Here is a 26,964-nt window from a genome sequence, read left to right as displayed (position 1 = left end):
ACACAGTGCACGTACGACTTTGATCTGATATGCACATTTTATTATTATATACACAAACACACACTTATATTGCATCAAAATTAACTTTGTCTTGCAATATCAAAAGAAACTTTCAAAAGAAACTTTTTCAGCATTAAAAAAAAAAAAAGTGAGTTTGCTTACCTCTGCTCGTCGATGGCGTCACCCACGTGTTCAAATCCGTCACTATCTTCACTCGAGGACTCTTCCGAAGAAGACGATGATGACGAATTTGGACCATCCTCTTCCTCAAGTTGATCAAAAAGCACAATTGCTTGCGCTAAATTTAGTTTTCCGTTCATTCTCAAAGTCACACAAAGTCGTTGCTCGATCCAAACGGCCGTCGCTCGCCACCTCGCTGCTTCAGAACACTCCTCCCTTTCGTTCGTTGGAACCTCGCACGGCAATTATATTTATTTAAAAAACGCATTTTGTGCTTCCACTGTGACTTCGAAAGGGTTCGTTTGATTTGTGTTTTTTTCATGGAGCTTCCGTTTTGAAAAAGGAAATGATGGAAATATAGACATAAACAAATGATCCATGCAGCGTTTTAATGTTTTTTTGAGAGGACAATAAAACTATAAAACTTAAATGACAATATCTCACGTTTTAGTTGGTCGATTGACTTCAAATAATAACGAGAGTAAACCGCAACTTCCGCACTTTAAAACAAAACCAACCAACGGCATGTGGGTGACGTAATTAAAACGTGAGGGCGCTTCAAAGACGACGTGCGCTGAGGACGCACCGGCGCGTCCTTCGACTCTCAAGGGTTAAAATTTCAAATAATCCTCACGCAAAATTCTAAAACATGCACATACTGAGTAAATTGACTTGTCATGAGCTTAAGAAAAAAATTATTTCTATCCTATTATACAATATTTTTGTAAAATTGTCTCCCTTAACTGACCAACTTACTTGTTCTGCATTTCATGACAAAAAGGCAATTTTCAAATGTCCTCTTTTTCTCTTAAACTGCGCAATTTAACGGTTTAATCCTTTTCATGTTGACATGACACTACCAGATGTTTCATGTCTCCTTATAAACAGGCCAAGATGGCGAACAGGACATGTTCCTTTAGTGGCCTGCCAAATAATGTCACTCCGCCATCGGCATCAATTCTCTCACATTGCGCTATTATCGTTGCGTGGCGACCAAACGTCCAGGAGCTGCTGAAAGCATCAAGACCGGAGCAGGCCGACATTTCATTATATCCATGCAATGAAGGAGATGATTGCCAAAGACATGCGGTCTTTGTCAGATAAGTATGCTGGAGGTCTGACAGAGGTTATTTCATTTGCTAAAGTGGATGTTGGAGGTAGTCATGCGTACGAAACATGTGAGCTGGATTTCACGAGTACACGCAGACAACTTTATTGTATTGGCATTTACAATTTCGCTAAATAAAATAGACAAGATGGAGGAAAAAAGAAAAACAAGGTAGCCATACATCTGGTTTTAACAGTGGATAGTGCAGAATTTAAATGCATTTCAGTACTATTTTATTCCAACACCTGATATGCTTTTAACATTTTACGTGTTAGCATGACATTTAACTTGAGTGAATGATTTTAAAGTGCGAATGACGCCAAAAAGCATGTTTATTTCATATTTCACGCAGTGTTTTATGCTCCTGAGTGAAATGGACCGCTTGGATGTGTGTGGAAGCGATCGTTTTATATGTTCAATTTTTGAATCCCACGCCATGAAAATGAGTGACTTCCGGCTCCAGTCTCGGGTTTAGGATGAATGCTAATGTAACATCACCCGGGTCAGCATCTCACAATACAGCTTTGCTTTATAGCACGCAGATGTACTGCGGATTCAGCTGATTTTGCGGATTAATTTGTTTATATTTCGCATCACGCCAGCCAAACGGCTGCAGAAAATTGTTGCTGCATCAGGAAGAGGCGTGTGAGCCTTTTTGGGTTTCAAAAGGTTCCCATTCACATCAGATATTGGCCAAAACAAGCCCTACAACTGTAGGACCATTGGACTTGCGAGGAAGTGAGTAAACATATTTTGTATTATGTCAAATACTGGGATAATTGCATACGTTTTAATACGGAGGTGGCTTGCATTTTGTGGCCGATTGTCAACCGAGAATGCCACTCGGCTGACGACCGACGGGTTGTATGCACACACCCCACCCTCTATACCAGGGTTCGGGAACCTATGGCTCGCGAGCCAGATATGGCTCTTTTGACGGCTGCATCTGGCTCGCAGACAATCAACCAGTAAGGGGCGCTCACATATTTTCCATTAGCAAACTAATGATCAGGCGACACATTCGGGACACTACAGGTGCATCAGTGGAGAACGTCTGAAGTCTGATGATATGTGTGGCAGTCGGTTGAAATAATAGTTATGGATCTGTAGCGTGGTGCAGACAGGGATTAAATGCTTCAGTCTGTTGCTCCATATTTAATTTTGCTTTATTTTCATTTTTCTTGTACAGCTGAAACAAGAAAAAAACGCCCGTCTCGCATTGCTGCACACACACGGCTCATTTCTTATTCGCTCTGAAATATGGATTCTTAAATAATTATATTAATAAATACAAGTTTTTGAGACAAAACTTTTAACTTCTGCATTTTAGACACTACTAGCATTCACTCGTCGTCCGCTCGCCATTACAAACACATCTGCAGTCACACATAAACATACTGTAATGGCCCAGAATGGGGAAATAGGAAGGGAGGAGTCGGTGATGACTTTTCCACTTTATTGTGGCAACCATGTAAGTAATAAAATAACAGCGGCATCCGCAACATGCTAACTTCACTCTCACGCCGTACGCTCTCTCCTCCTTGCTTCCCGCTACATCACTACTCTGCCGTCTGATGGCCTCTTCAAGGGCCCACAAATAGTTACGGACATTACAATACTTAACGATTAACATATTTCTGAACTATATTAACACACAGCACACAGCACAATCATCATAAAATAAAACAATCCGCTAATATACACAGTCAAATTATACTCTTTTTCTCACCTCAAACAAGAAAAAAATACTAGTTTACAACATCCGTCTCACACTGCTCTAAAATGCGAACATTTATTGCCCATGCAAGCCATGTAGCGAACGCCTCCCCCCTGCTGGTTTAAAACCGTAAGTACAACAGTCTATCTGTGGAGACAAAATATTAAAATAACTTTTATTATTTAATTGTTATTTATCATCATTTATAAACGTTATTAAAAAGAATTCAGAGACTTATTGTACTTTAAAAGTGTTGAAATTACATAAAATGAACATATTACTTGTATTTTTAGTTTTAAACATATTGTATGGCTCTCACAGAATTACATTTAAAAATATGTGGTGTTCATGGCTCTCTTAGCCAAAAAAGTTCCCGATCCCTGCTCTATACTCTGCTTATTGCCCGCTTTGTGTGCCCGGTGTTCTGTCAAATTTTGAACCCCACTAGATATTGCAACTTTGTGTTATAAATGGCTGCGAATACAACGATTACAAAGTAAACACCACAAACTTTCTTTAAATAAAGGACTATTTACTTACATTTGATCATGGACGGACATGTAGAAAATTTCTTCTCAAACACATCCTGCCTTGTTAGCTGCACAACAACTGCACGCAGCGCTTTAACTGTTTACGTCTTCGCCGTGTAGTAAAGCATTATTTTACGCCATATTCGTGTTGGCCATGTGGCAGCTACGCTCTCCTCCGACGTCAGCCGGTTTGTCCGGCGGTACTCTCCAGCTGCTTCGCCGGCGAGCTCTCCTGTCCGCAGCAGGGGAACAAGCTGTAACTTGCTCACCGCCGGGCGGGTTGTTGATTGGCGAAGACAATCGACAACCCTGGCGCCGTGTGACACTATACGGGCTAGTTTTGTGTGATTTTCACTTCGAAATGCGAAGACTGAGATGTGTCTCGGTTCGGGATAGCATGTCTGCTAGCTGTCACGACTCTTGGTTTGTTTACACTCTCTCACTAAGAGAGTTCTTTTATTTTCACAGAATGTTTATTTGGAAAACCTTGAAATTGTTACATTTATCATTATCAAAGCATCCAGTGGCACATCACAATACAATTAGCCATTACATGTTAAGTCTACGACGGCATATATCCAGGGATGAAAGAGGCTAGAATTTCTTGCCGGAACTCCCTGACATGAAGCTCGCCACGGAGTCAGAAATTTTATTTATTTATTAATTTTTTTTCTTGCATTTCTTTTTTTTTTTTTTGGGGGGGGGGGGCAAACATGTTGAACTACTGAAATGCAAAAAAAAAAACTTCTAGAACACATACAAAAACTGATTTTCATTCAAAATTGTATTTTTTTCAATGATTTGCAAAATAAAAGTTAAAAACAGCAACAACCCAAACCTCCATCTCCATTTTTATTTTCCCTTATTTCCTCACATACAAAATGCCATATCTCAATTTTAACTACTTAAGAACATAGGATGTATATTAAAATTAAAGTTAATGTTAACATTTACTTTTTTTTTTTTTTTTTTTTTTTAAATAACAAAGATACCTACTGTATATAACATACATTCAGAAAAATAAGTACAAATGACAGTTTGGCAGAGTGAAATGGAATATATTTTGATGTTTGCGCTAACATTGACTTTTTTTTTAATCATAAGGAAATGAATAAGTAGCCAAACATGAATGAACAAATATAAGTCCAAAGTGCACATTGACAGCTAAAATGTTCTGAACCTCCCCATCAGAGCAAATAAAACTAGATATGATAAATAAGCCTCCTAACTCTTTCGTTGCCCTTAAAGATTTGATCCATTTTATGTTGCATTGCCTTTTTTTGTCACATCAATTCAACTTGATCACATGTCAGTATGTCAGCCAATTGAATGGATAAATGAGTTCAGGCGTTTTGCTTTGCTGCGTGCATTCGCACATTGACGTGACTCATCATTGTCAGACTCTGATAACTGCAGCAGCTGGGGAAACCTCCATGCTGTCCGTGGAATAAAATAAATGATAAATATTGGTGGAAATGGATTACGCTATACAGTTTATTATGCTTGTTGTTAATGCTGTAAATCTGATGTTGGTAGATTGCTTTCTTCTTGGATATGAAATGCATGAGTGGCAGATTAAGTTTTTTTTTTTTTTTTTTTACATAGCGTTCTGACAATTGCAGTCATATTTTCGGAATCAAAGGACCATGTACCGGAACAGCATTCCGGCCCTGACTCTTAAACTGGAACTGCGTTTATGACCGTTCTGGCCCACTTTCACCCCTGCATATCTGTATCGGTTTGATATCTGCATCGGAATTTTGGATATGGACAATATCGGGATATCGGTTAAAAAAAAATCATTATCAGAAAACTAATCTCAATCTATTTTAGGTTTTAAAACAATTTTGTTTTAGACCTTCAAAGCAAAACAAGAAGGTTTGTATCTTTTTCTTGTCAAACTTTAATTAGACATCGCCGCAGGGAGCGCAATGTTGAAGTGTTTATACCTTACGAGTCAGGTCAGATCAAAGTCCGCTATCATAAATTATTATGTACTACAATTTCAAATGATTTTTTTTTTTTACTGTGAGCTAGGTTTGTTTACTCGAGAAACTCCACAAATTAAGCTTTGTACTCACATTGTAATTCAGTCAGAGTTCCTTGCGCTACTGCAAACAGCTAGCAAACCATACTTTGAATACAAAGTACAGAGAGCTGAACTAAATTGTCTTTTAAAAAGACATTTCCACAGCTTTATACTCACTTAATGTGTGTTTCCAAGACAAGGAGACCGACAAAGAAGCTTGTGGGTGGGGACAAGGAGAAGCACATTAGTGAGCACTAATCGCATTGCCATTTAGAACGTAATTGATTTCAGGACTCTTGGCTTCGGGGTGTCTACCAGGTTGGCATCATCATTCGGAGCTCATGGTCGTATTCGATACAAGGGGACGGTTTAGAAGTGGCAATTAGTGTCAGGCAATGGTAGGGAACAGCTTGTCGTCGAATCAATGCAGTCACCAAAACACGTGTGAATAGATGTGCCGGCTCGATGAGCAATGAACTTCACAGTCAGAGGTGGATTCAACCCGAAATCACTATAAGGATGGATTGAAGTCAAGTAACCATCACTTACGGACTCCTCTGTGAAAAAATAGCTTGTACACTGGTGTTAGCTTAAGGGTTTTATGGTGGAGTTTTTTTTTCCCCAGTCTGTGCTGAAAGAGCCTCTAGTTTGGCTTTACTGTAAATATGTCCTGCTCAGTGGGAATCAGCGTAAAAGGCAGCTAGCAGCTGGTGCTTAGCGGGTTCCTGCCGGCCCTAGCCAACAACTCACTGATGAAGACAGATGGATCGGGCCACATCCCTGACGTGGTACGCCACAGACACCCTCCTAACTGCATCCCCATCTTTTCGCACATCCTGACTATCCTCCTCTCACTCAGATTCGAGCGTAGCTTCCAAGGGAAGCTTTAACTGATTAAACATCAGCCATTTTATTAAAGAGACATTAGTTTTCAAGTTAAAGCAGAGCTACAAAAAAAAAACAACAAAAATCAGTTTTGTCATTGTGTGACTGGGCCTGCGACTTATACTCAGGTGAATTTTTTTTTATCATTTCTGTTTTTTGGCGTGCCAGTTCAGACTGCCTTTGTCCTTTGAGCCCATACAAGTACCACGCATGCACACTAATTCGCAGTCCGAGATGCGCTGAGTAAACTGACCCGCATGCGCAGGAGCATCAAAGCAAATGCTGGCTCAACATCACTTTAGGGTGATCATATTTTGATTTCCAAAAAAAGGACACAAATAACAGATATAAATAATCCCCATGTATTCTTATATTAAAGGTAGGGCTGTCAAACGATTAAAATGTTTAATCGAGTTAATCACAGCTTAAAAAATAATCGTAATTATTCGCAATTCAAATCATCTCTAAAATATGCCATATTTTTCTGTAAATTATTGTTGGAATGGAAAGATAAGACAAGACAGACATAAATATACTGTATGTAAGTACTGTATTTGTTTATTATAGCAAAAAATCCGCAAGATGGCATTATTATTAACATTCTGTTAAAGGGATCCACGGATAGACTTGAAGTTCTTAAAAGATAAAGTTGAGTACAAGTTATAGTAATGTTATATTTTTTTGAGAGATAGGAATATTATTTTTGTTGTGCTTTCACAAAATGATACTGTAGCGACTTATCTTCCACCCAAAGGCATGATGCGAAGTTGGGCAACCATGGCTGTCAGTGGTGGCTGCAAATGTTATACAGTATGATCTGCCTTGTGTTCAATTAGGTGTGTTAAGAAAAAGAACCTCTCCTGCTCCGCAGAAAATTGCATGATGGGAAGTTGGGCAAGCATGGCTGTCAGTGGTGGCTGCAAATGTCATTCAGTATGATCTGCTTTGTTTTCAATTAGGCGTGTTAAGAAAAAACGTCCCCTGCTCCGCCCAAATGCATGATGGGAAGTTGGGTAACCATGACTGTTAGTAGTGGCTGCAAATGGTATACAATATGTTCTGCGTTGTGTTCAATTAAGCGTGTTAAGAAAAAGATCAATTCTTGCGCCGCACAAATGCATGATGGGAAGTTGGGCAACCATGACTGTTAGTAGTGGCTGCCAAAGCTTAAGCCAATAAAAGGCGCGGTCCAATGAACGCCTGTGTCCACTCGCATTTCTCTGCCTTTTCGCTCTCAATGTGCTGAAACGGCATCATTGTAAACTAGGCGCTAACGCTAATGCAAGCTACATCACTACCATAGCCCTGTCTCTCTCCCTCTTTGCTGACGTAATTGCTGCGTTCATTCTGGAAAAATGTGGCCAAGATCGAATATTAACCACAAACGAAAGTGACCGAGATAGGATTTGAAATGGTCCACTTTCATGCAATTTTCAAAAGTTAATGCATCACTCGAGTCGAAAAAACATGAAAAAATCAGATTCGGGGGCAGGATTTCAATCCATTAAATTTATGTAGCCCCAACTCAAACTAAGTACCTCCTTGTAATATGATAAAATTGAGTTCGTCAAACTCATTTTTATCAAATTCAGCCAAAATAAAATTAGTACTTTAACTGGCCTCAACTTATTTAGAACTCAAATTAAAATAGTCTAAAATATTTTTTTTTCATACTTCATTTGACCCTAATATCAGACAGAACACAAAATCTGGTTAGTGTTTTTATTTAAAACAAATAAAAACGCATCCCAATTTACAGTATACCTATAATCAACATGGAACAAAAACATTCTCAAGTTTTTTCCTCTATGATGAAGACAGTGTATGACACCACATTTAGAAAAGTAATCTGCTGACTTCAAAGGTGGTTCAAACAAAGTAGCACAAGTACTAGTACAACAATAAGTACAATATTTGCCAAGTCTAAGGCATGGTATAACCAGCTCCAATTTAACATGAAACCTTACCATAAAGTGCAATATGTAACGCCTGCAAACACATATTGAATATACGTATACGTACAAAACACATGTAAAAGTACAAAACAGAACCTGAATAACATTTAAATTTCTTTGAGTCCAGTCAGTCTATCCATATGCCCTCAATCACAATTCCCATGTCCTCTGACTCCTCATGTCCATCTCTTCTGATTGTGTAAATCCCCATGACTGTGGTGGCGATGTCCCTTTCTGCATCCTCAGCAGCAGATGACTGAACACAGAAAACAAATTTAAGTAAAACGCTAAACAACAAACAGGAAATCATATACAAAATACAAATGCACAGTTACATTTAGCCCCACGATATAATAGATTATGCAAGGTGCAAGAGCGCCGATGCCATTTGTCGCATTCCACAAGTTATACAAACTCTCCCTCGTGTAGTTTAGCTAGCTAGCTAGCTAGCAAGCCCGCAATGTCTGACTTCACTAACGGTGAAATTTGTCTCACGGTCTTTTCACAGCAAGCTTTTAAAAATATCACATAATCACGTACTCACCAATGAGTGGGACGACAGCACCTTTGAGCGTCTCTGTAAAGTAGAACCCCGCAGCAGTGCCGAAAGAAGTTGTCGGTGAAAAAGCAAGTTCAGACGGGGATGAACAGAGGCTGAGCGCGCGTTGCCTTGCACATGCGCAAGGGGCGGTCCCAATTCAAACGAAACACATTCATTTTGAGTTCTGAATGTGAAGATGAAATTATTACGTTGACACGATGAAATGTACATATATTTCATATTTAATAGATTTGTTTTAGCAAATCAAACACAAATGTAATGTGTTACATCAAAGAAGGGCTTGGATCAGTTTTTGAGTGTATTTTTTTTAAATTTAGAAGTATTTTTACATTTTTATGGAAATTTTTTTTGGTTCTAATGTTTAGCAACTTGAGCTGTGGCCGTGGGTTTAGTCTATAAGTGCTAACTAGTTTCCTCGCTACCATTAGCCTACTTTTATAAAATCTTCTGCCAATGTAAACATCTCTTCAAAATAACATTTTCATAATACAGCCAGTGTTTTCTTTCCCTCTCTGGTGACATTTTGTTTTGAGAGAGGGTGGGTGTGCGAGTGTGTATAATGTGTAAATAATGATACAAGTCATACACACGCGCTCTGTCTCTTACGCTCGCTCTCCATCAATATTCAACTAATTAATATGAATTAGTGGAATGTGTTTTACAAAAACCAGGGGTGCCCAATCCCGGTCCTCGAGAGCCCCTATCCAGCTTGTTTTCCGTGTCTCCCTCCTTTAACACACCTGAATCAAATGATCAGCTCATCAGCAAACTCTGCAGCAGCCTGATAATGATCCTGATTAGTTGATAACAAGCTGGACAGGGGCTCTCGAGGACCGGGATTGGGCACCCCTGACATAAACAATATATGATCAAATGGATTTTAAGTCTAGTTCTATATTACCAAGGATTCTTGTTCTAATGTTGAGCAACTTGAGCTGTGGCCACGGGTGTAGTCTATAAGTGCTATTTATTTCAATTTTTATCTTATTTATTTTTTGTTATTTTATTTATTTTAACATATTCGTGTTGATGTTCCAATTTGCAAATATGCTGCGAAAAATAAAAACATCCTTGTCAAATGAATTTTTTTTTGAACTTATACATCTCGAAAACAGATTTTAGAGCTATAATTGCAATACCGTGATACCGTGAAACCGCCGTATTTTTGCTTAAGGTTATCATACTGTCAAAATCTCATAGCGGCACATGTCTAGTCCAAATACAAGCATGTGATTTTGCATGGACAGTACGAATGAGCAACAACGTGCCTGCCAAGCAGACCAACCCGGATTGGACCCCTGGCTGGCCACTTTTGGGCAACTGAAAAGGAAGTGACTCAAGAATCTCCCAAAATGAATAGGAAGTAACTGGCTATGATTTCAGTACCATTGACGGCATTTGATGTTCAATCCAAACTAAATAAATTGGATGTCTAGCGCCATCAGTAGCAGCCAGTGAGCTAACATAGACACTATTCTAATAGAAGATTTTGGTAGCAAGCTGTTGGTTCCTGTTTTTTTTTTTTTATTTGAAACAATGACACCTTTTCAAAAACAATATTTTGATTCTTAGTAGGAGCATATCAATAACCCTTTTGGCTTCAAAGTACCGCGTTATATCACCCTTCTTCCATCCATTTTTGACCAAAAACTAAAACGAGACGAAATTTGTTGTGCTGCAACGATCAATCGATTAACTTGAGTAATTTGATTAGAAAATGAGATTCAAATTAAATTTTCTGCTTCGAGTATTCGTTTAATTAAAGTGGCATTGTAATGTTTTGTTTTGAAAGTGTTTGCATTTAGTTTTATTGATTTGGGTGGAGACACTGCCCTCTAGTTGCAACAGTGAATATGACATAACTCATTTCACATTGCTGAATCCAGCTGCTCCCTGTTAAGACCAACATAAGGTAAGTTTTTGTCTGAGTTAATGTTTTTTTTTTTTAAAGCATTCGTACTTTAGTATATAGTAAGTACATTTAGCCATTTTTTGGTGGGAGTATTTTTTGGGAAATATTTGTTCAGAGCATTGTTAAAAAAATAAATAAATTAAAAAAGTAAGAATTTTATCGCATTTAAGCAGGCAAACTTTTGCTATATAAGTCAGCCAATTGTTCTTTTGTTGTACTTAGATCCTAATTTATGTATTTTTTAATGTCGTTTGAGGCTCAGCTCAGGTATTTTAATTTTTTATGTTCCTTATCTGATTATTCGAACTAACTAGTTCATCGATTAATCGATGACTAAAATAATCGATAGCTGCAGCCCTAGATATTTGGATGATATTTAGTTGACTAAAACTAGACAAAGACAAACATATTTTGAAATTACCAAAATATGATTGAGATAAATAAGTATTGTCGTCCAAAAGATTACTAAAACAAAAATTAAAAGGGTTGCCAAAAGCAACACTGCTTCTTATTGATTTTTGTGTCGATTCCTGTTGATTTTATTGCATTCCCAAGTTGCCCTCTGCTGATTTTGGTCAAAAATAACGACCACCAACGAAATTGTTTTTTGTGGGAGTTGAATGTACCATTGGAAAAGTATGTTTTTTTTTGGTCAAATTTGGCTGCAAAATGTGCATGTTTTCGTGTGTGAATTATGCGGATGTGACAAAAATTCTAGTTCAAGTAGCATTTTGAACATTGGCAATTTTTGAAAAAAAAAAAAATTGCCATTGGAAATGAATTGAGGATTTTTTGGGGTCGTGTATTGGGCGCAACAGAGCATTAGTTACCAATCAGACATTTATTACCGGGTAATTTAAGGGAAACACGCATCAGTTTAATATCTCTAGGGAATATTATTATAAGATATTTAACAGGAGGAGGAGGAAGGGGTGTGATGTGGCAGGGTGAACAGGGGCAGCAAATAGGAATTCTCACCACACAAGCAGGGGGAAAAAAAGTGTTCCAACACCCCCTCTTGCTTCCAACATTTGGTTTGTTGTGGATTGTTTGTCTCAACTGTTCAATTTACAAACATACACATCCTGAAACAATGCACAATAGATGGTTCCTCACAAAAACACCATGCAAAGTTTTACAGCAGACTACAGAAATTTCGCTGGCATTAAACGCATCGTCTGGTTATTTTAAATTTCATACCAACTGCAATTTTCCATTAAATTCAAGACAATTTAAGACCTTGATTATTCAGATTTTAAATTTCAGACTTTTTAAAGTACCCGCTGGAACACTGTAGCTTTAGTTTTTTAATACGTGATATTTGCGGTAAACATTACTTACCTGATCGCTTTGATCACTTACCTGACATACGTCATCTGTACAAGCAGAATAACACGCTAGTAAGGTAGCAGTTGCTGACATCGCAAAAATAGTCGTAAAAACACACTGAAATATTCCTTTTCATTCATTAAACTGTCAATTACGCCGGAAACGATACAAAGTTTCAGCACCCAACGCTAGTCAAAAACGACCTATAGTTCAGAAAATGCGACCTATACATAACACATTACTGAACTTAAAGTTCAAAGGAACAATAAGAAAATGGCTTAGGAAAATTACAAGTGACAGACCGGAGTTTAATGTTAATCAGGGAAGACTTTCGGAAAATAAAATCTTACCTGAATCATGATCAGCATTTCAATATCGTTGTTTTCAATTTCTCCATCGGTGCTTTGCTGCCGTCTAATGCGATTTCATCTCGTTCATCTCATCTAAAAGCTTGGAAATGCTCAAGGGACTCGAGCACCAATTTCTGTAAAAATAAATAAATAAAATGTAAAAGATGTAAATTACTTCCCTGGGATGAAGCTATTGGGTTTTGATTTAGGTAAAAATATATACAGTGGGGCAAATAAGTATTTAGTCAACCACTAATTGTGCAAGTTCTCCCACTTGAAAATATTAGAGAGGCCTGTAATTGTGAACATGGGTAAACAACCATGAGAGATAGAATGTGGAAAAAAAACAATCACATTGTTTGATTTTTAAAGAATTTATTTGCAAATCATGGTGGAAAATTTGGTCAACACCAATCGCAATACTTTGTTATGTACCCTTTGCTGGCAATAACAGAGGCCAAACATTTTCTGTAACTCTTCACAAGCTTTTCACACACTGTTGCTGGTATTTTGGCCCATTCCTCCACGCAGATCTCCTCTAGAGCAATGATGTTTTGGGGCTGTCGTTGGGCAACACGGGCTTTCAACTCCCTCCACAGATTTTCTATGGGGTTGAGATCTGGAGTCTGGCTAGGCCACTCCAGGACCTTGAAATGCTTCTTACAAAGCCACTCCTTTGTTGCCCTGGCTGTGTGTTTGGGATCATTGTCATGCTGAAACACCCAGCCACGTCTCATCTTCAATACCCTGGCTGATGGGAGGAGATTTTCACTCAAAATCTCTCAATACATGGCCCCATTCATTCTTTCCTTTACACAGTTCAGTCGTCCTGGTCCCTTTGCAGAAAAACAACCCCAAAGCATGATGTTTCCACCCCCATGCTTCACAGTGGGTATGGTGTTCTTCAGATGCAATTCAGTATTCTTTCTCCTCCAAACAAGAGAACCTGTGTTTCTACCAAAAAGTTCTATTTGGGTTTCATCTGACCATAACACATTCTCCCAGTCCTCTTCTGGATCATCCAAATGCTCTCTAGCGAACCGCAGACGGGCCTGGACGTGTACTTTCTTCAGCAGGGGGACACGTCTGGCAGTGCAGGATTTGAGTCCCTGGCGGTGCATTGTGTTACTGATAGTAGCCTTTGTTACTTTGGTCCCAGCTCTCTGTAGTTCATTCACTAGGTCCCCCCGTGTGGTTCTGGGATTTTCGCTCATCGTTCTTGTTATCATTTTGGTTTCACGGGGTGAGATCTTGCATGGAGCTCCAGATCGAGGGAGATTATCAGTGGTCTTGTATGTTTTCCATTTTCTAATAATTGTTCCCACAGTTGAATTCTTTACACCGTTTTAGCGTTTTACCTATTGCAGATTAAGTCTTCCCAGCCAGATGCAGATCTACAATTTTGTCTCTGGTGTCCTTCGACAGCTCTTTGGTCTTGGCCATAGTGGAGTTTGGAGTGTGACTGACTGAGATTGTGGACAGGTGTCTTTTATACCGATGAGTTAAAACAGGTGCCATTAATACAGGTAACAAGTGGAGCCTCGTTAGACCTCGTGAGAAGAAGTTGGACCTCTTCGACAGCCAGAACGCTTGCTTGTTTGTAGGTGACCAAATACTTATTTTCCACTCTAATTTGGAAATGAATTCTTTAAAAATCAAACAATGTGATTTTCAGTTTTTTTCCCTCACATTCTTTCGCTCATGGTTGAGTTTTACCCATGTTGACAATTACAGGCCTCTCTAATCTTTTCAAGTAGGAGAACTTGCACAATTGGTGGTTGACTAAATACTTATTTGCCCCACTGTACTTGGAACTGACTGAGTTAAAGCATAATAACAATGAAATTCGCAGAATTTTAAGTCGTAAGGTGTCTTGTTCATGTGAGCAAGGGACGAATTGAGCAGGAGATCGACAGGTATATTGGTGCAGCGTCTGCAGTTATGCGGACTCTGAATCAGTTTGTTGTGGTGAAGAAGGAGCTGAAACAAAAGCTTTTCATTTCACATTCTGTCCATGTTCACCCTCTCACCTATGATCAGGCATACAAGCGGCCAAAGCTTCCTCAGCAGGATGTGAGGACTGAGTCTCGGCGAGAGGGAAGATGCTCAGTCATCCTGGAGAGGTTTAGCGGTGAGGCCGCTGATCCTACGCACCGAGAGGGGTCAGATGAGGCGGCTTCACACTGGGAGGAGGCCCCGGATGACCTGGAAAGGGCGAGGTGGGAGACTAACGCAGGGATGGATGAAGATTAGTTGAGGGAACTCTGGGATTCCCTGCAAAAGGAGAAAGAAAATGTCATTCATTGCCAGCCTTGCCAGTTTAAATACAGATTAGACATCTATCCTTGTCAATGGCAGCCAAAATCAATGGGAATTATTCAAGCTTCAGTAAACTAAAAATAGCTAATGGTGTTTTTACTTTAAAGGAAGACATCCTCTGTGCTTTATTTCAGGTTCATTAATAGTTTATACAGTTGTATGAAAAAGTATCTACCTTTTGGAATTTCTCACATTTCAGCATAAAAATCCCCACTAAATGTAATTTGTCAAAATCACACAGATGAAAATACAGTGTCTGCTTTAACTAAAACCACCCCAACATTTGTAGGTTTTCATATTTTAATGAGGATAGCATGCAAACGATGACAGAAGGGGAAAAATAAGTGAACTCTCTGCCTAAGGAGACTTAAAGTGCAATTGAAACCAATTTTTACCAAACATTTTAAGTAAGGTGTGTGCCCAATCACTGATGAGTTGTTTAAAGCTGCTCTGCCCACTATAAAACACACACATGGTAAGAATTATCTTGTTGAGAAGCATTGTCTGATGTGCATCATGGCTCGGTCAAAAGAGGTGTCTGAAGACCTACGATCAAGGATTGTTAATTTGTATTAAGCTGCGAAAGGATACAAAACCATCTCTAAAAATCTGGATGTTCATCAATCGACAGTCAGAGAAGTTGTCTCCAAATGGAGAGTTTGGCACTGTTGCTTCTCTCCCAAGGAGTGGCTGTCCACCAAAGATGACGCAAAGAGTTCAGCGCAAAATACTCAGAGAGGTAATAAAGAACCCGAGAGTGTCTGCTAAAGACTTACAGAAATCGCTGGCACAGTCCAATATCTATGTGTACACAACAACTATATGTGAAACTATGGCCAAGAATGGTGTTCATGGGAGGACTCCACAGGGGAAGCCACTGCTGTCTAAAAAAAACAACAACAAAAACATGTTGCTCGTTTAATGTTCAAAAAAGGGCACTTGGGAACTCCACAGAAGTTTTGGCAAAATGTTTTGTGGACTGATGAAACCAAAGTTGAATTGTTTGGGAGTAACACACAACATCATGTGTGGTGGAAAAACATCAACCAACATCAACACACCGTCACCACCGTGAAACATGGTGGAGGGAGCATCATGTTTTGGGGCTGCTTAGCTGCCTCGAGGCTTGGACAACTTGCAATCATTATTTGAAAAATGAATTCAAATGTTTATCAGGATTTTTTGTTGGAAAACCTGAGGCCATCTGTCAGACAGTTGAAGCTAAAAAGAGGATGGATGCTGCAACATTAAAGTGATCCAAAACACAGAAGTTAATCAACTTTAGAATGGTTTCAGAAGAACAAAATACACGTTCTGGAGTGGCCAAGTCAAAGTCCAGACTTGAACCCCATTGAGATGCTGTGGCATGACCTTAGGACAGCGATTCATGCCAGACATCCCAGGAATTTGACTGAACTACAGCAGTTTTGTAGAGAAGAATGGGCCAAGATTAGTCCTGACCGATGTGCCACACTGATCAGCTACAGGAAAGGTCTGGTTGAAGTTAATCCTGCCAAAGGGGGGGGGGGGGGGGGGGTGCACAAAATATTAAATGTGATGGTTCACTTATTTTTCCCCCTTCTGTTATTGTTTGCATGCCATCTTCATTAAAATATGGAAACCTATAAATGTTTGCGTGGTTTTAGTTAAAGCCGACGCTGTTTTTTCATCTGTGTGATTTTGACAAAGATCAGATCACATTTGACGGTGATTTTATGCAGAAATGTGAGAACTTCCAAAGATTCAGATACTTTTTCATACCACTGTACAATATGCATTTTTTTTTTTTTTATACAGTCAAATATTTTATTTTCTCATAGTGTGTTTATAGTTTGATGGTAACAAATTAATAATGTCACTTGTAAGCAGAGGTGGGTAGTTAAAAAAGTTACTCAAGTAAGAGTAGCGTTACTTCAAAATAATATGACTCAAGTAGTTATCCAAAAAACTCAAGTACAAGTAAAAAAATTTTGGGTGAAAAAAATACTCAGGTAATGAACACAATTTGCCCGCAACTATTGCTGATCACTTCTCAGGATTAGCAAAAGAAATGTTCCCTGAAGATTGCATCGGTAAGTTCATTTTATCAAATGACCTTTTTAATTTATAATTGGACACACTAACGAACTACCTTCAAGTCAAACTGAATTGCGAGCTGAAGTGCAGCCATCAAAAGACATGATAGAAATTGCCAAAAGTGCTCCATACAATTACAATGAAAGTCAGTTAAATTTTAGTAATCATGATGTAGCTGAAGATATTTATTGTTCTTTGATTGTACCAGGTTATATGTTACAATTAGGGCTGTCAAAATTATTGTGTTAACGGTCTGTAATTATTTTTTTCTAATTAATCACATTAAGATATTTGAAGCATTTAACGCACATGCCCCGCTCAAACAGATTAAAATGACAGCCCAGTGTCATGTCCACTTTTTACTTGTGTTTTTTGGTGTGTTTTTTTTTTCGCCTCTGCTGGCGCTTGGGTGCGACTGATTTTATGGGTTTCAGCACCATGACCATTCTGTAATTATTGACATCAACAATGGCGAGCGACTAGTTTATTTTTTGATTGAAAATTTTACAAATTTTATTAAAACTTTTAAACACAACGCAGCACATACTGTATACCATTTGCAGCCACCACTGACAATCATGGTTGCCCAACTTCCCATCATGCATTTGGGCGGAACAGTTAAGTCGCTACAGTATGATTTAGTGAAAGCACAAGAAAAATAATATTCCTATCTCTCAAAAAATATATAAAATTACTATAACTTGTACTTAAATTTATCTTTTAAGAACTACAAGTCTCTCTATCCATGGATCGCTTTAACAGAATGTTAATAATGTTAATGCCATCTTGTTGATTTATATTTATAATAAACAAATACAGTACTTATGTACAGTATGTTGAATGTATATATCAGTCCCGTGTCTTATATTTCCATTCCAACAATAATTTACAGAAAAATATGGCATATTTTTTGGATGGTTTGAATTATTGAAAAATTAATTTTTAAGCTGTGATTAACTTGATTAAAAATTTTAATCGTTTGACAGTCGTTTACAATATTACCAATAAATTCAGGATTATTTTAAAAACTGTGTTTTATTTTTGTTTCATATTGTACGCTATATACGACATTGTAAGATTAGTCACCAATTTGTAAGATTGGCAACGACCTCGGGTTGATAGGTATGTATTGGTTACCATTAATATTGGCATATGAACACTAACAACACTCAGACTCACATCAACAACCTTAATGTTCTAACGACTTGAATGTCGTTTCATCAATCAACTCATTGTCCACCATTAACGGCAATAAATGTCCAGTTTTTCTGTCTTATGTCTTTGCTTTTATATAAAATCAAGACTTAAAATTCGCACTGCACCATTTCTTAGCTGTCTATTTTTTTTTTTTTTTTTTTTGTCTTCATCTGCGTTCAAGCGCTTGAAAAAAAGCTTGTCATCTCATCACGTTTGTGGGTGCAGCAAAATTTAACCTTCCCTCGCTTTAAAACAAGTGTTTGAAGTTAGCAGGTGCGGGGAGAAGAAAAAATATCATCACAATAATCTGCGAGGAGACAAAAAAAAAAAAAAAATCAGATCTCTTTGAGTGAGATAAGACGTTTTCCATTCACCCTGAAGAGATTTGAAGAGGGAGACGAACACATTCGGCTTTCTCTGCAGATGCGTGTTCACTAAAATTCACTCATTCATTAAAAAATAGCATTGTTTTAATGCTGATAATTCTGTATCATTACCCGTAAATGCTATAAATGTAGAAACTTGAAAGGACTTAAACTATATTTACCGAAAAGGCTTGCGAAGTTGGACGTCAAACAGCAAAACAAACAAAAGTTTATTGACAGGTGTCGCTGATTAGCTTCTTCTTCTACGGCTAATCTAGCGTTCAAGTGCATTACCGCCATCTTCTGTGTTGTGTTTAAAGGGCATCGGACTTTTGGCGTTGAAATAAATACAATTGTTTTTGTTTTGTTTTTATAAACGTCAGACATGCGTTAAATTTACTGCATACTTAAAAATAACATTGGTGAACAAAAAAAATGTGCTGTATTTATGCAAATACTTGTTCTTTCATCATTCCTCTGGTTTGGTTTTTAGCTATTATTCTTTATTGGGGCAGACACGACATCCCCACTATGCTCAAAGCCTGATTTGTGTTTTAATTAATTAGATTATTTAATTGCGAGATAAAAATTGCCACTCCGCCGTTATTCATGGACGGATCCGAATGAAAGTTTTTAGGTATCTTCTTGAGATGTACTTGATACGCATCAATCTTCAGGGCCCGATTTTTAAAATTTTTATTTCACTTTTTTGTCTCAGGGCTGATTAATTATATTAATTATTTGTTCAATTATGGTTGCCTGTAGGCTCCGAGTTAGCTGGCAGAGGAAGCCAGGTGGTCGTAGTTCGTTTTGAACTTGTTTTTGCACTTCAAGATTTATGTTTTTTGTGCGAAGCAAAATTATTGTACTCATATTAGCTTACTATTATTATAGGATGGCATTTAAAAAATATATATGTAGCCCTAAATGAACAATATGTTGCAAAATATTACCTGCCAGACACCGCTTAACGTATTGTCTGCCATTGACGGCGCTCGACGTCCAATCAATTTGAAGTGGAAGGGGTGGCAGAAAAGAAAGAAATCAGAAAGTTGGAAATAAGATAAGGATAAGTGCACTTGTACTTCAAGAATGTTTACTTATATTACAAAAATATATATTTTATTCATTGTACTTAACTATGGTTACTAGAACTACAAGTATGTGTACTTAAATGTTCTTGTACCACAAGTACATGTACTTGCGTTTATTTGTATTATAAGTACATGTACTTGTGTGCATTTGTACTACACGTCCTTGCGTGTGCTTGTACTACAAACACGTATTTGCCTAGTACTTCAACCACTTGTACTTGCATGTACTTGGACTATGTGTACTTATGTGTACTCTTACTACAAAGGCATGTACGTTTGTGTACGTGTGGGGCAAATAAGTATTTAGTCAACCACTAATTGTGCAAGTTCTCCCACTTGAAAATCTTACAGAGGCCTGTAATTGTCAACATGGGTAAACCTCAACCATGAGAGACAGAATGTGGGGAGAAAAAAAAAACAGAAAATCACATTGTTTGATTTTTAAAGAATTTATTTGCAAATCATGGTGGAAAATAAGTAGTTGGTCAATACCAAAAGTTCATCTCAATACTTTGTTATGTACCCGTTGTTGGCAATAACGGAGGCCAAGCGTTTTCTGTAACTCTTCACAAGCTTTTCACACACTGTCGCTGGTATTTTGGCCCATTCCTCCATGCAGGTCTCCTCTAGAGCAGTGATGTTTTAGGGCTGTCGTTGGGCAACACGGACTTTCAACTCCCTCCACAGATTTTCTATGGGGTTGCGATCTGGAGACTGGCTAGGCCACTCCAGGACCTTGAAATGCTTCTTATGAAGCCACTCCTTTGTTGCCCTGGCTGTGTGTTTGGGATCAATGTCATGCTGAAGAGACCCAGCCACGTTTCATCTTCAATGCCCTTGCTGATGGAAGGAGATTTTCACTCTAAATCTCTCCATACATGGCCCAATTCATTCTTTCCTATACACACATCAGTCGTCCTGGTCCCTTTGCAGAAAAGCAGCAAACATTCATGATGTTTCCACCCCCATGCTTCACAGTGGGTATGGTGTTCTTTGGACGCAATTCAGTTTTCTCCTACAAACACGAGAACCTGTGTTTCTACCAAAAAGTTCTATTTTGGTTTAATCTGACCATAACACATTCTCCCAGTCCTCTTCTGGATCATCAAAATGCTCTTTAGCGAACCGCAGACGAGCTTGGACGTGTACTGGTTTCAACAGGGGGACACGTCTGGCAGTGCAAAATTTGGGTCCCTGGCAGCGCGTTGTGCTACTGATAGCAGCTTTTGTTCCTGTGGTCCCAGCTCTTTGTGGTTCTGGAATTTTTGCTCACTGTTCTTGTTATCATTTTGACGCCACGGGGTGAGATCTTGCATAGAGCCCCAGATTGAGGGAGATTATCAGTGGTCTTGTATGTCTTCCATTTTCTAATAATTGCTTCCACAGTTGATTTCTTTACACCAAGCGTTTTGCCTATAGCAGATTCAGTCTTCCCAGCCTGGTGCAGGTCTACAACTTTGTTTCCGGTGTCCTTTGACAGCTCTTTGGTCTTGGCCATAGTGGAGTTTAGAGTGTGACTGACTGAGATTGTGGACAGGTGTCTTTTATACCAATAATGAGTTCAAACAGGGGCCATAAATACAGGTAAGGGTTTAGGGTTAATACAGATAACGAGTGGAGCCTCGTTAGACCTCGTTAGAAGTTAGACCTCTTTGACAGACAGAAATCTTGCTTGTTTGTAGGTGACCAAATACTTATTTTCCACCATGATTTGCAAATAAATTCTTTAAAAATCAAACTTTGTCATTTTCTGAGTTTTTTTCCACATTCTGTCTCTCATGGTTGAGGTTTACCCATGTTGACAATGACAGGCCTCCCTAATCTTTTCAAGTAGGAGAACTTGCACAATTGGTGGTTGACTAAATACCTATTTTCCCCACTGTATACACTGTACTCGTACTACAGGGGCATGTACCTGCGTGTCCTTGTTTTATTTGTACTTGGACTTTATTTACGTGTTCCTACATGGAGTAGTACTACAAGAACATGTCAATGCATGGACTTGCACTACAAACATGTATTTGCGTGTACTAGTACAAAAAGCACTTATACTTCCACGTACACATACTCCAAGCGCATGTACATCTGTGTACTTGTACATTTCTCGTTTTCAAATCCCAAATTGGAAAACAGATTACTTCTTTTTTTGTTTTCGAATCCAAAATTGGAAAACGTACAACAAATTATTTCATTTCTCGTTTGCAAATCCAAAATCGGAAAAAGAATTGCTATTCCAGTTCTCATTTTAGAATCCAAAATCGGGAAACGACTTGATTTAATTTGTTTTCACGTGATTGAACGGCAAGCCAACGGATCATCAGTGTGCGCTTCAGTAATTTGATCCGAGTTGCACTACCAATTCTGGCCACCAATAGTGCTCCTTTAATTTTTTTTTTTTTTTTTTAAACACGGAGGATTACCTTTGAGATATTTTCTTGTGTTGTGGCAGAATTCATTTTAGTAGCTTAATTTCTTTTCAAGGTCAAATAACACAACAAGCAACATTTGCATTGAGCATTTTATTGAACTTGTAAATGTGTTAGGCGTCATGAAAGCATGACCTTTTATTTTTCTACACTCACAAAACCCATAAAAGTTTGCACATTTATAATAATTTTGCTGCTTTAACATTACATTCAAAGCTGTAAATTGTTATAACTACATTTTGTTAAAAACACAGTATTTACATAAATTGCAATACACTTTTTCCGTAGTATTTGGCTTACTTACATTAATCTCATCACATAATTTACAAGTTTTCCCATAACTGATTAATGTGAATATTTCATGTAAAAAAAGAAATCACAAAAACAACTACAAAAATGAGACATACAAACAATCCTAAAGCTAATCCCTTCCCACCCATTGTCAAAAAAAGCATCGCTGGACTCATGATTGAGAAATATTTGATCCTCTATCAAACAGTGAGCAAGATTTGCCATATCATGTTATTAAACAGGGTCATTTGCTTAGTGCAGTCAAGAACAATGTTTGATTTATGCATTTTAAACTTCTCCGATTACACAGAATATATTGTGCTTAAAAATATCAGTAGATTAGAACATATGGGGTCTTCCAAAATTCCCTTGGCTTCTTGGCACTGATTTAAATTGGGGGGAAAAAAAGTGTTCCATTGTGCATTAAACTTTGGCACAATACTAGCCCACCCACTTTAATGTCATGCAATCTGGACAAGGCTATAAAGCATGCAAAATGCCAATATTTGCCTTTGTGTTTGGTCCAACTTTCTGTTTTTCATTGAAAAGTGCAAAGCTGATCGGCGGGGAAAAAAGTCTACAGAGGGCAGTGGGTCGTGATGGAAACGATTAGTTTCCGACTACCGTAATTTTCAGACTATAAGCCCCTACTTGTTTTCCTTCATTCTGAATTCTGCAGTTTACAGTCCTTATTTGTTGATTTATTTGGGTTAATAGCAAAAACTTTATTTGACAGTGGCGTTATAAGACTGCCATACGACCGTCATAATTATGGAACTGTCATAAGCATTCAGTCATGTCCATGATAGTGTCATGTCATGATTATGGTTGTCTAATGACAGTCCTATGGCGCCACTGTCAAATACAGTGTTACCAAATACCATAACTCGCAATTAATGAAACAACTAGAACAGTAACTGAAGAAATAGGGCTAGATTCATTCTGCAGGTCTTAACGCACGAATCCGATTTTTTCATGTTTTTTCGACTCGACAACTTGACAGTCTGAACGGGACAAACCACATAGAAGTGGACCATTTCAAATCCGATCTGGGTCATTTTCGTATGTGGTTTAAATCCGATCTGGGCAATTTTTCCAGTACGTAGCAGCGGTCTGAACTGTCAAGCCTCCCAAATTGGAATTCATGCAGCAATAGCGTACCGCACAACTACTATTTTTAGTTGCCAACGTAATGCAGGAGTGGGATATTACAGACACGCCCTTGCATACAACCCAGGTTATTTCTGCTTGTTTTCTCTGGTCATCTTTCTAAAAAGAACATGTTGATCAAACACTGCTGCTATGGAACTTGTAGAAACAACGCGAGACATGACAACATATGAAGGATGTTTTCTTCATATGTTTCCCGAACCAAACACTCGGAGGAAAAAATGTAAAGAATGGATCAACTTGCACAGACGTCCAAAAGGCGGGCTTGACCACAGTCATAAAAAAATAAAGAAAAGGATAAGCCTGATCATGCTTGGTTTCTTACTGTGTGCCAAATGAGCAATGTTTCAGTCTTGCATACATGGCCGAGTCGGGGCAAACGTACACACAGAGATAAGGCTTATGTGTGCGTCATGCACGCACAGTGCGTAGTTATTTTTTTGTGATGCTGCACATTTGGATCAGTCTGCCTAGCGCGTGTCGGACTGCAAATTAGTGCGCATGCGTAATACTTGAACGGGCTCAATGGACACAGGTACGCCAAAAAAAACATATGACAAAAAATCGGTTTTGTGCATTAAGACCTGAAGTTTGAATCTAGCCTAATTAGCATAGAAAATTAATTTTGATTGTTATTTACAATGGTATGAAAATTTATCAAGCTTTTGGAATTTCTCACATTTCTGTGTAATATAACCATCAAATGTGATCTCATCTTTGTCAAAATCACACAGATGACAATACAGTGTCTGCTTTAACTAAAACCACCCAAAAATTGATAGGCTTTCATATTTTAATGAGGATAATATGCAAACAATTACAGAAAAGGGAAAAATAAGTAAGTGAACCCTCTGCCGAAGGAGAGTTTTACCAAACATTTTTAGTCAGGTGTGTGACCAATCACTGATGAGTGGTTTAAAGCTGCCTGCCCACTATAAAACATTACCTGTTAAGAATTGTCTTGATGAGAAGCATTGTCTAAAATGCATCATGGCTCGGTCAAAAGAGCTATTTGAAGACCTGCGATCAAGGATTGTTCATTTGTATAATGCTGGGAAAGGATACAAAAACATCTCTAAAAGTGTGGAGGTTCATCAATCGACAGTCAGAAAAGTGGAAAGAGTTTGGCACTGTTGCTTCTCTCCCAAGGAGTGGCCATCCACCAAAGATGACGCCAAGAGTTCAGCGCAGAATACTCAGAAATGGTAAAAATGAACCCGAGAGTGTCTGCTAAAGACTTACACAAATCACAAATATTAAATGTGATGGTTCACTTATCACTTTTTTCCCACTTCTGTCATTGTTTGCATACTATCCTCATTAAAATATGAAAACTGATAAATGTTTGGAGGGTTTTAGCTGAAGTAGACACTGTTTTTTTCATCTGTGTGATTTTGACAAAGATCTAATCAAATTTGATGGTGATTTATGCAGAAATGTGAGAACTTCCAAAAGGCTCACATACTTTTTCATACCACTTTACATCTGTAGCACTGCAATGCATGCTAGGAGGCATGTTGGACAACAACAGTGTTGACAGCAGTTGGCAGCAGAGGTTGACTGTCAAGCAATGAAGCTTTTCAGCCAATTGATTCAACCCTTGAAATGGTGGTTCATTTGGTTATTTATGATACCGCTGTCAAATAAAGTGTTACCAGTTAATATCTTCTGCTCTAAATATCCCATAATAGTGAGGACAGCTGTGGCTTATAGTCCAGTGAATCTTATCAATGAACAAATGTTGTGTCAAAATTGGTGGGTGGCGACTTTTAGTCAGGTGCGCCTTATAGTGCGAAAATTACGGTAAATAACCTTGAAAAGTTGCTGGTCTTCACACACTAAAATGCCACTTTGTCGTACCATGTAGATATGACTTGATCTTGACACTTTCACCAAAGTGCATGCTCCTACCCAAGCACCGTTTTAGCCATACAGTGTACAAATGTACAATTGTTACAAAATGAAGAAAGAAAAACGTGCAAGATTCACGGTTCCCAATACTTAAGGCAAAAACAATCGTCATACAGTATGTACTAATATACATGACACCTATCCAAACTGCTGTTTTAAGTGTAAAGACATGTAGTCAAGCTGTAGAAAAACTAGATTCCGTTCTTTAATTAGAGCAGAGGTACGGGATCCTACACTGAAAAATGAAAATTCAGGAACCAATATACATGACACCTATCAAAACTGTTGTTTTTAAGTGTAAACATATATCTAGCTGTATAAAAGTTTTTGAAAAACTGCCTGTCTTTTATTGGCGCGGAGGTATAGGATCCTAAATCAAATGAAAATAAAGGTTGAGTGCCCAGTAGAAAAGTGCAAATAATGCCAGTGTTTCTTCCCGTCTTCCCTATAGCTGGGACACCTTACGAGGAAGAGGCCTCGGTCTAGGGATGCGAGGGTCCGAGGTTCCGTCCAGCTTCATGCTGCCTGTACGCAACTGGTGAGGTTTAGGAGGTAGGGCGGGGGGTTCTGTCTGTGGGGGGATGGATAAACTGTGGGGAAGCGGCACAGGTCTGCGAGGGTTGTTTCGTTCATAGACGCTGTAAGGCGGCGGCGTCTTGTTCTCTCGTCGCACCGGCTCGTCAGGCGCGGCGTTGGGCGTGGTGGCCGCTTGTTCCCCGGCGGGCAGCTCGGTGCCCGACGCCTCGGAGACGCTGCAACGGCTGAGTGAGGAAATTCCGCTGCTGTAGCTACCCGAGAGGACGGGCGAGTTGGAGACCAGGCTGGTGGAATGGCACTCGGTTGGCGAAGGAGTAAACGGGGGCACGGTGGCCTTGTGGGGACAGACAAAAAAATGTTTTAGCACACATACAGTGGGGCAAATAAGTATTTTGTCAACCACCAATTGTGCAAGTTCTCTGACTTGAAAAGATTAGAGAGGCCTGTAATTGTCAACATGAGTAAACCTCAACCATGAGAGACAGAATGTGGAAAAAAACAACAGAAAATCACAGTTTGATTTTTTAAAAAATCATTTCCAAATTAGAGTGGAAAATAAGTATTTAGTCAACTACACTGACCTCTATTGGTGAAAGGGAATATCACATACAGTGGGAAGAACAATTATTTGAAACACTGCCAATGGGGAAACCCATTGGCAGTGTATCAAATACTTGTTCTCCCCACTGTAACTCATTTAACATGACTGCTCCCTGTTAAGACCAACATAAGCCAAGTTTTTTTTTTTTTTTTTTTTTTTTAAGCTAATGTTTTTTCAACGCATTTGGTGATTTACTGTTATATTTAGCCGTTTTTGTGGGAATATGTATTTTAACCATTTGTTAAGAGCAATGTTTAAAAAAAAAAAAAAAAAGTTAGCATTTTGTAGCATTTAAGCTAGCGGACTGTTACTATGGACTATAAGTTAGCCAATTTTTCTTTTGTTGTACTTACAGTGGGGCAAATAAGTATTTAGTCAACCACCAATTGCGCATGTTCTCCTACTTGAAAAGATTAGAGA

The 26,964-nt window shown here is 38.5% G+C and overlaps 1 protein-coding gene and 1 long non-coding RNA gene across 4 annotated transcripts in view; both read right to left on the bottom strand.

Annotated features, from left to right (window-relative positions):
• LOC130928410 (uncharacterized) overlaps positions 1 to 18,770 on the bottom strand; it is a 195,800-nt gene extending 177,030 nt beyond the window's left edge. Inside the window, exons 1-3 of the long non-coding RNA XR_009066683.1 lie at positions 18,697 to 18,770; positions 14,588 to 14,831; positions 12,558 to 12,691 (exon numbers count right to left, since the gene is read on the bottom strand). This is a non-coding gene — a long non-coding RNA (uncharacterized LOC130928410). The remainder of the gene's footprint in view (positions 1 to 12,557; positions 12,692 to 14,587; positions 14,832 to 18,696) is intronic.
• Positions 18,771 to 22,135: 3,365 nt separating this feature from the next.
• Positions 22,136 to 26,964, bottom strand: part of dock4b (dedicator of cytokinesis 4b) — a 237,364-nt gene continuing 232,535 nt past the window's right edge. For all 3 annotated transcript variants that reach the window (XM_057854988.1, XM_057854989.1, XM_057854990.1), the window contains one exon: positions 22,136 to 26,277. In XM_057854988.1, the coding sequence (XP_057710971.1) occupies positions 25,852 to 26,277 (426 nt within the window). In that variant the 3' untranslated portion in view covers positions 22,136 to 25,851. The remainder of the gene's footprint in view (positions 26,278 to 26,964) is intronic.

This window comes from Corythoichthys intestinalis, chromosome 13 (assembly GCF_030265065.1).
Source record: "Corythoichthys intestinalis isolate RoL2023-P3 chromosome 13, ASM3026506v1, whole genome shotgun sequence".
In the NCBI taxonomy this organism is placed as follows: Eukaryota; Metazoa; Chordata; class Actinopteri; order Syngnathiformes; family Syngnathidae; genus Corythoichthys; species Corythoichthys intestinalis.
The sequence above is the reverse complement of the archived record's forward strand: the minus strand, read 5'-3'. Positions and strand labels throughout refer to the sequence as shown.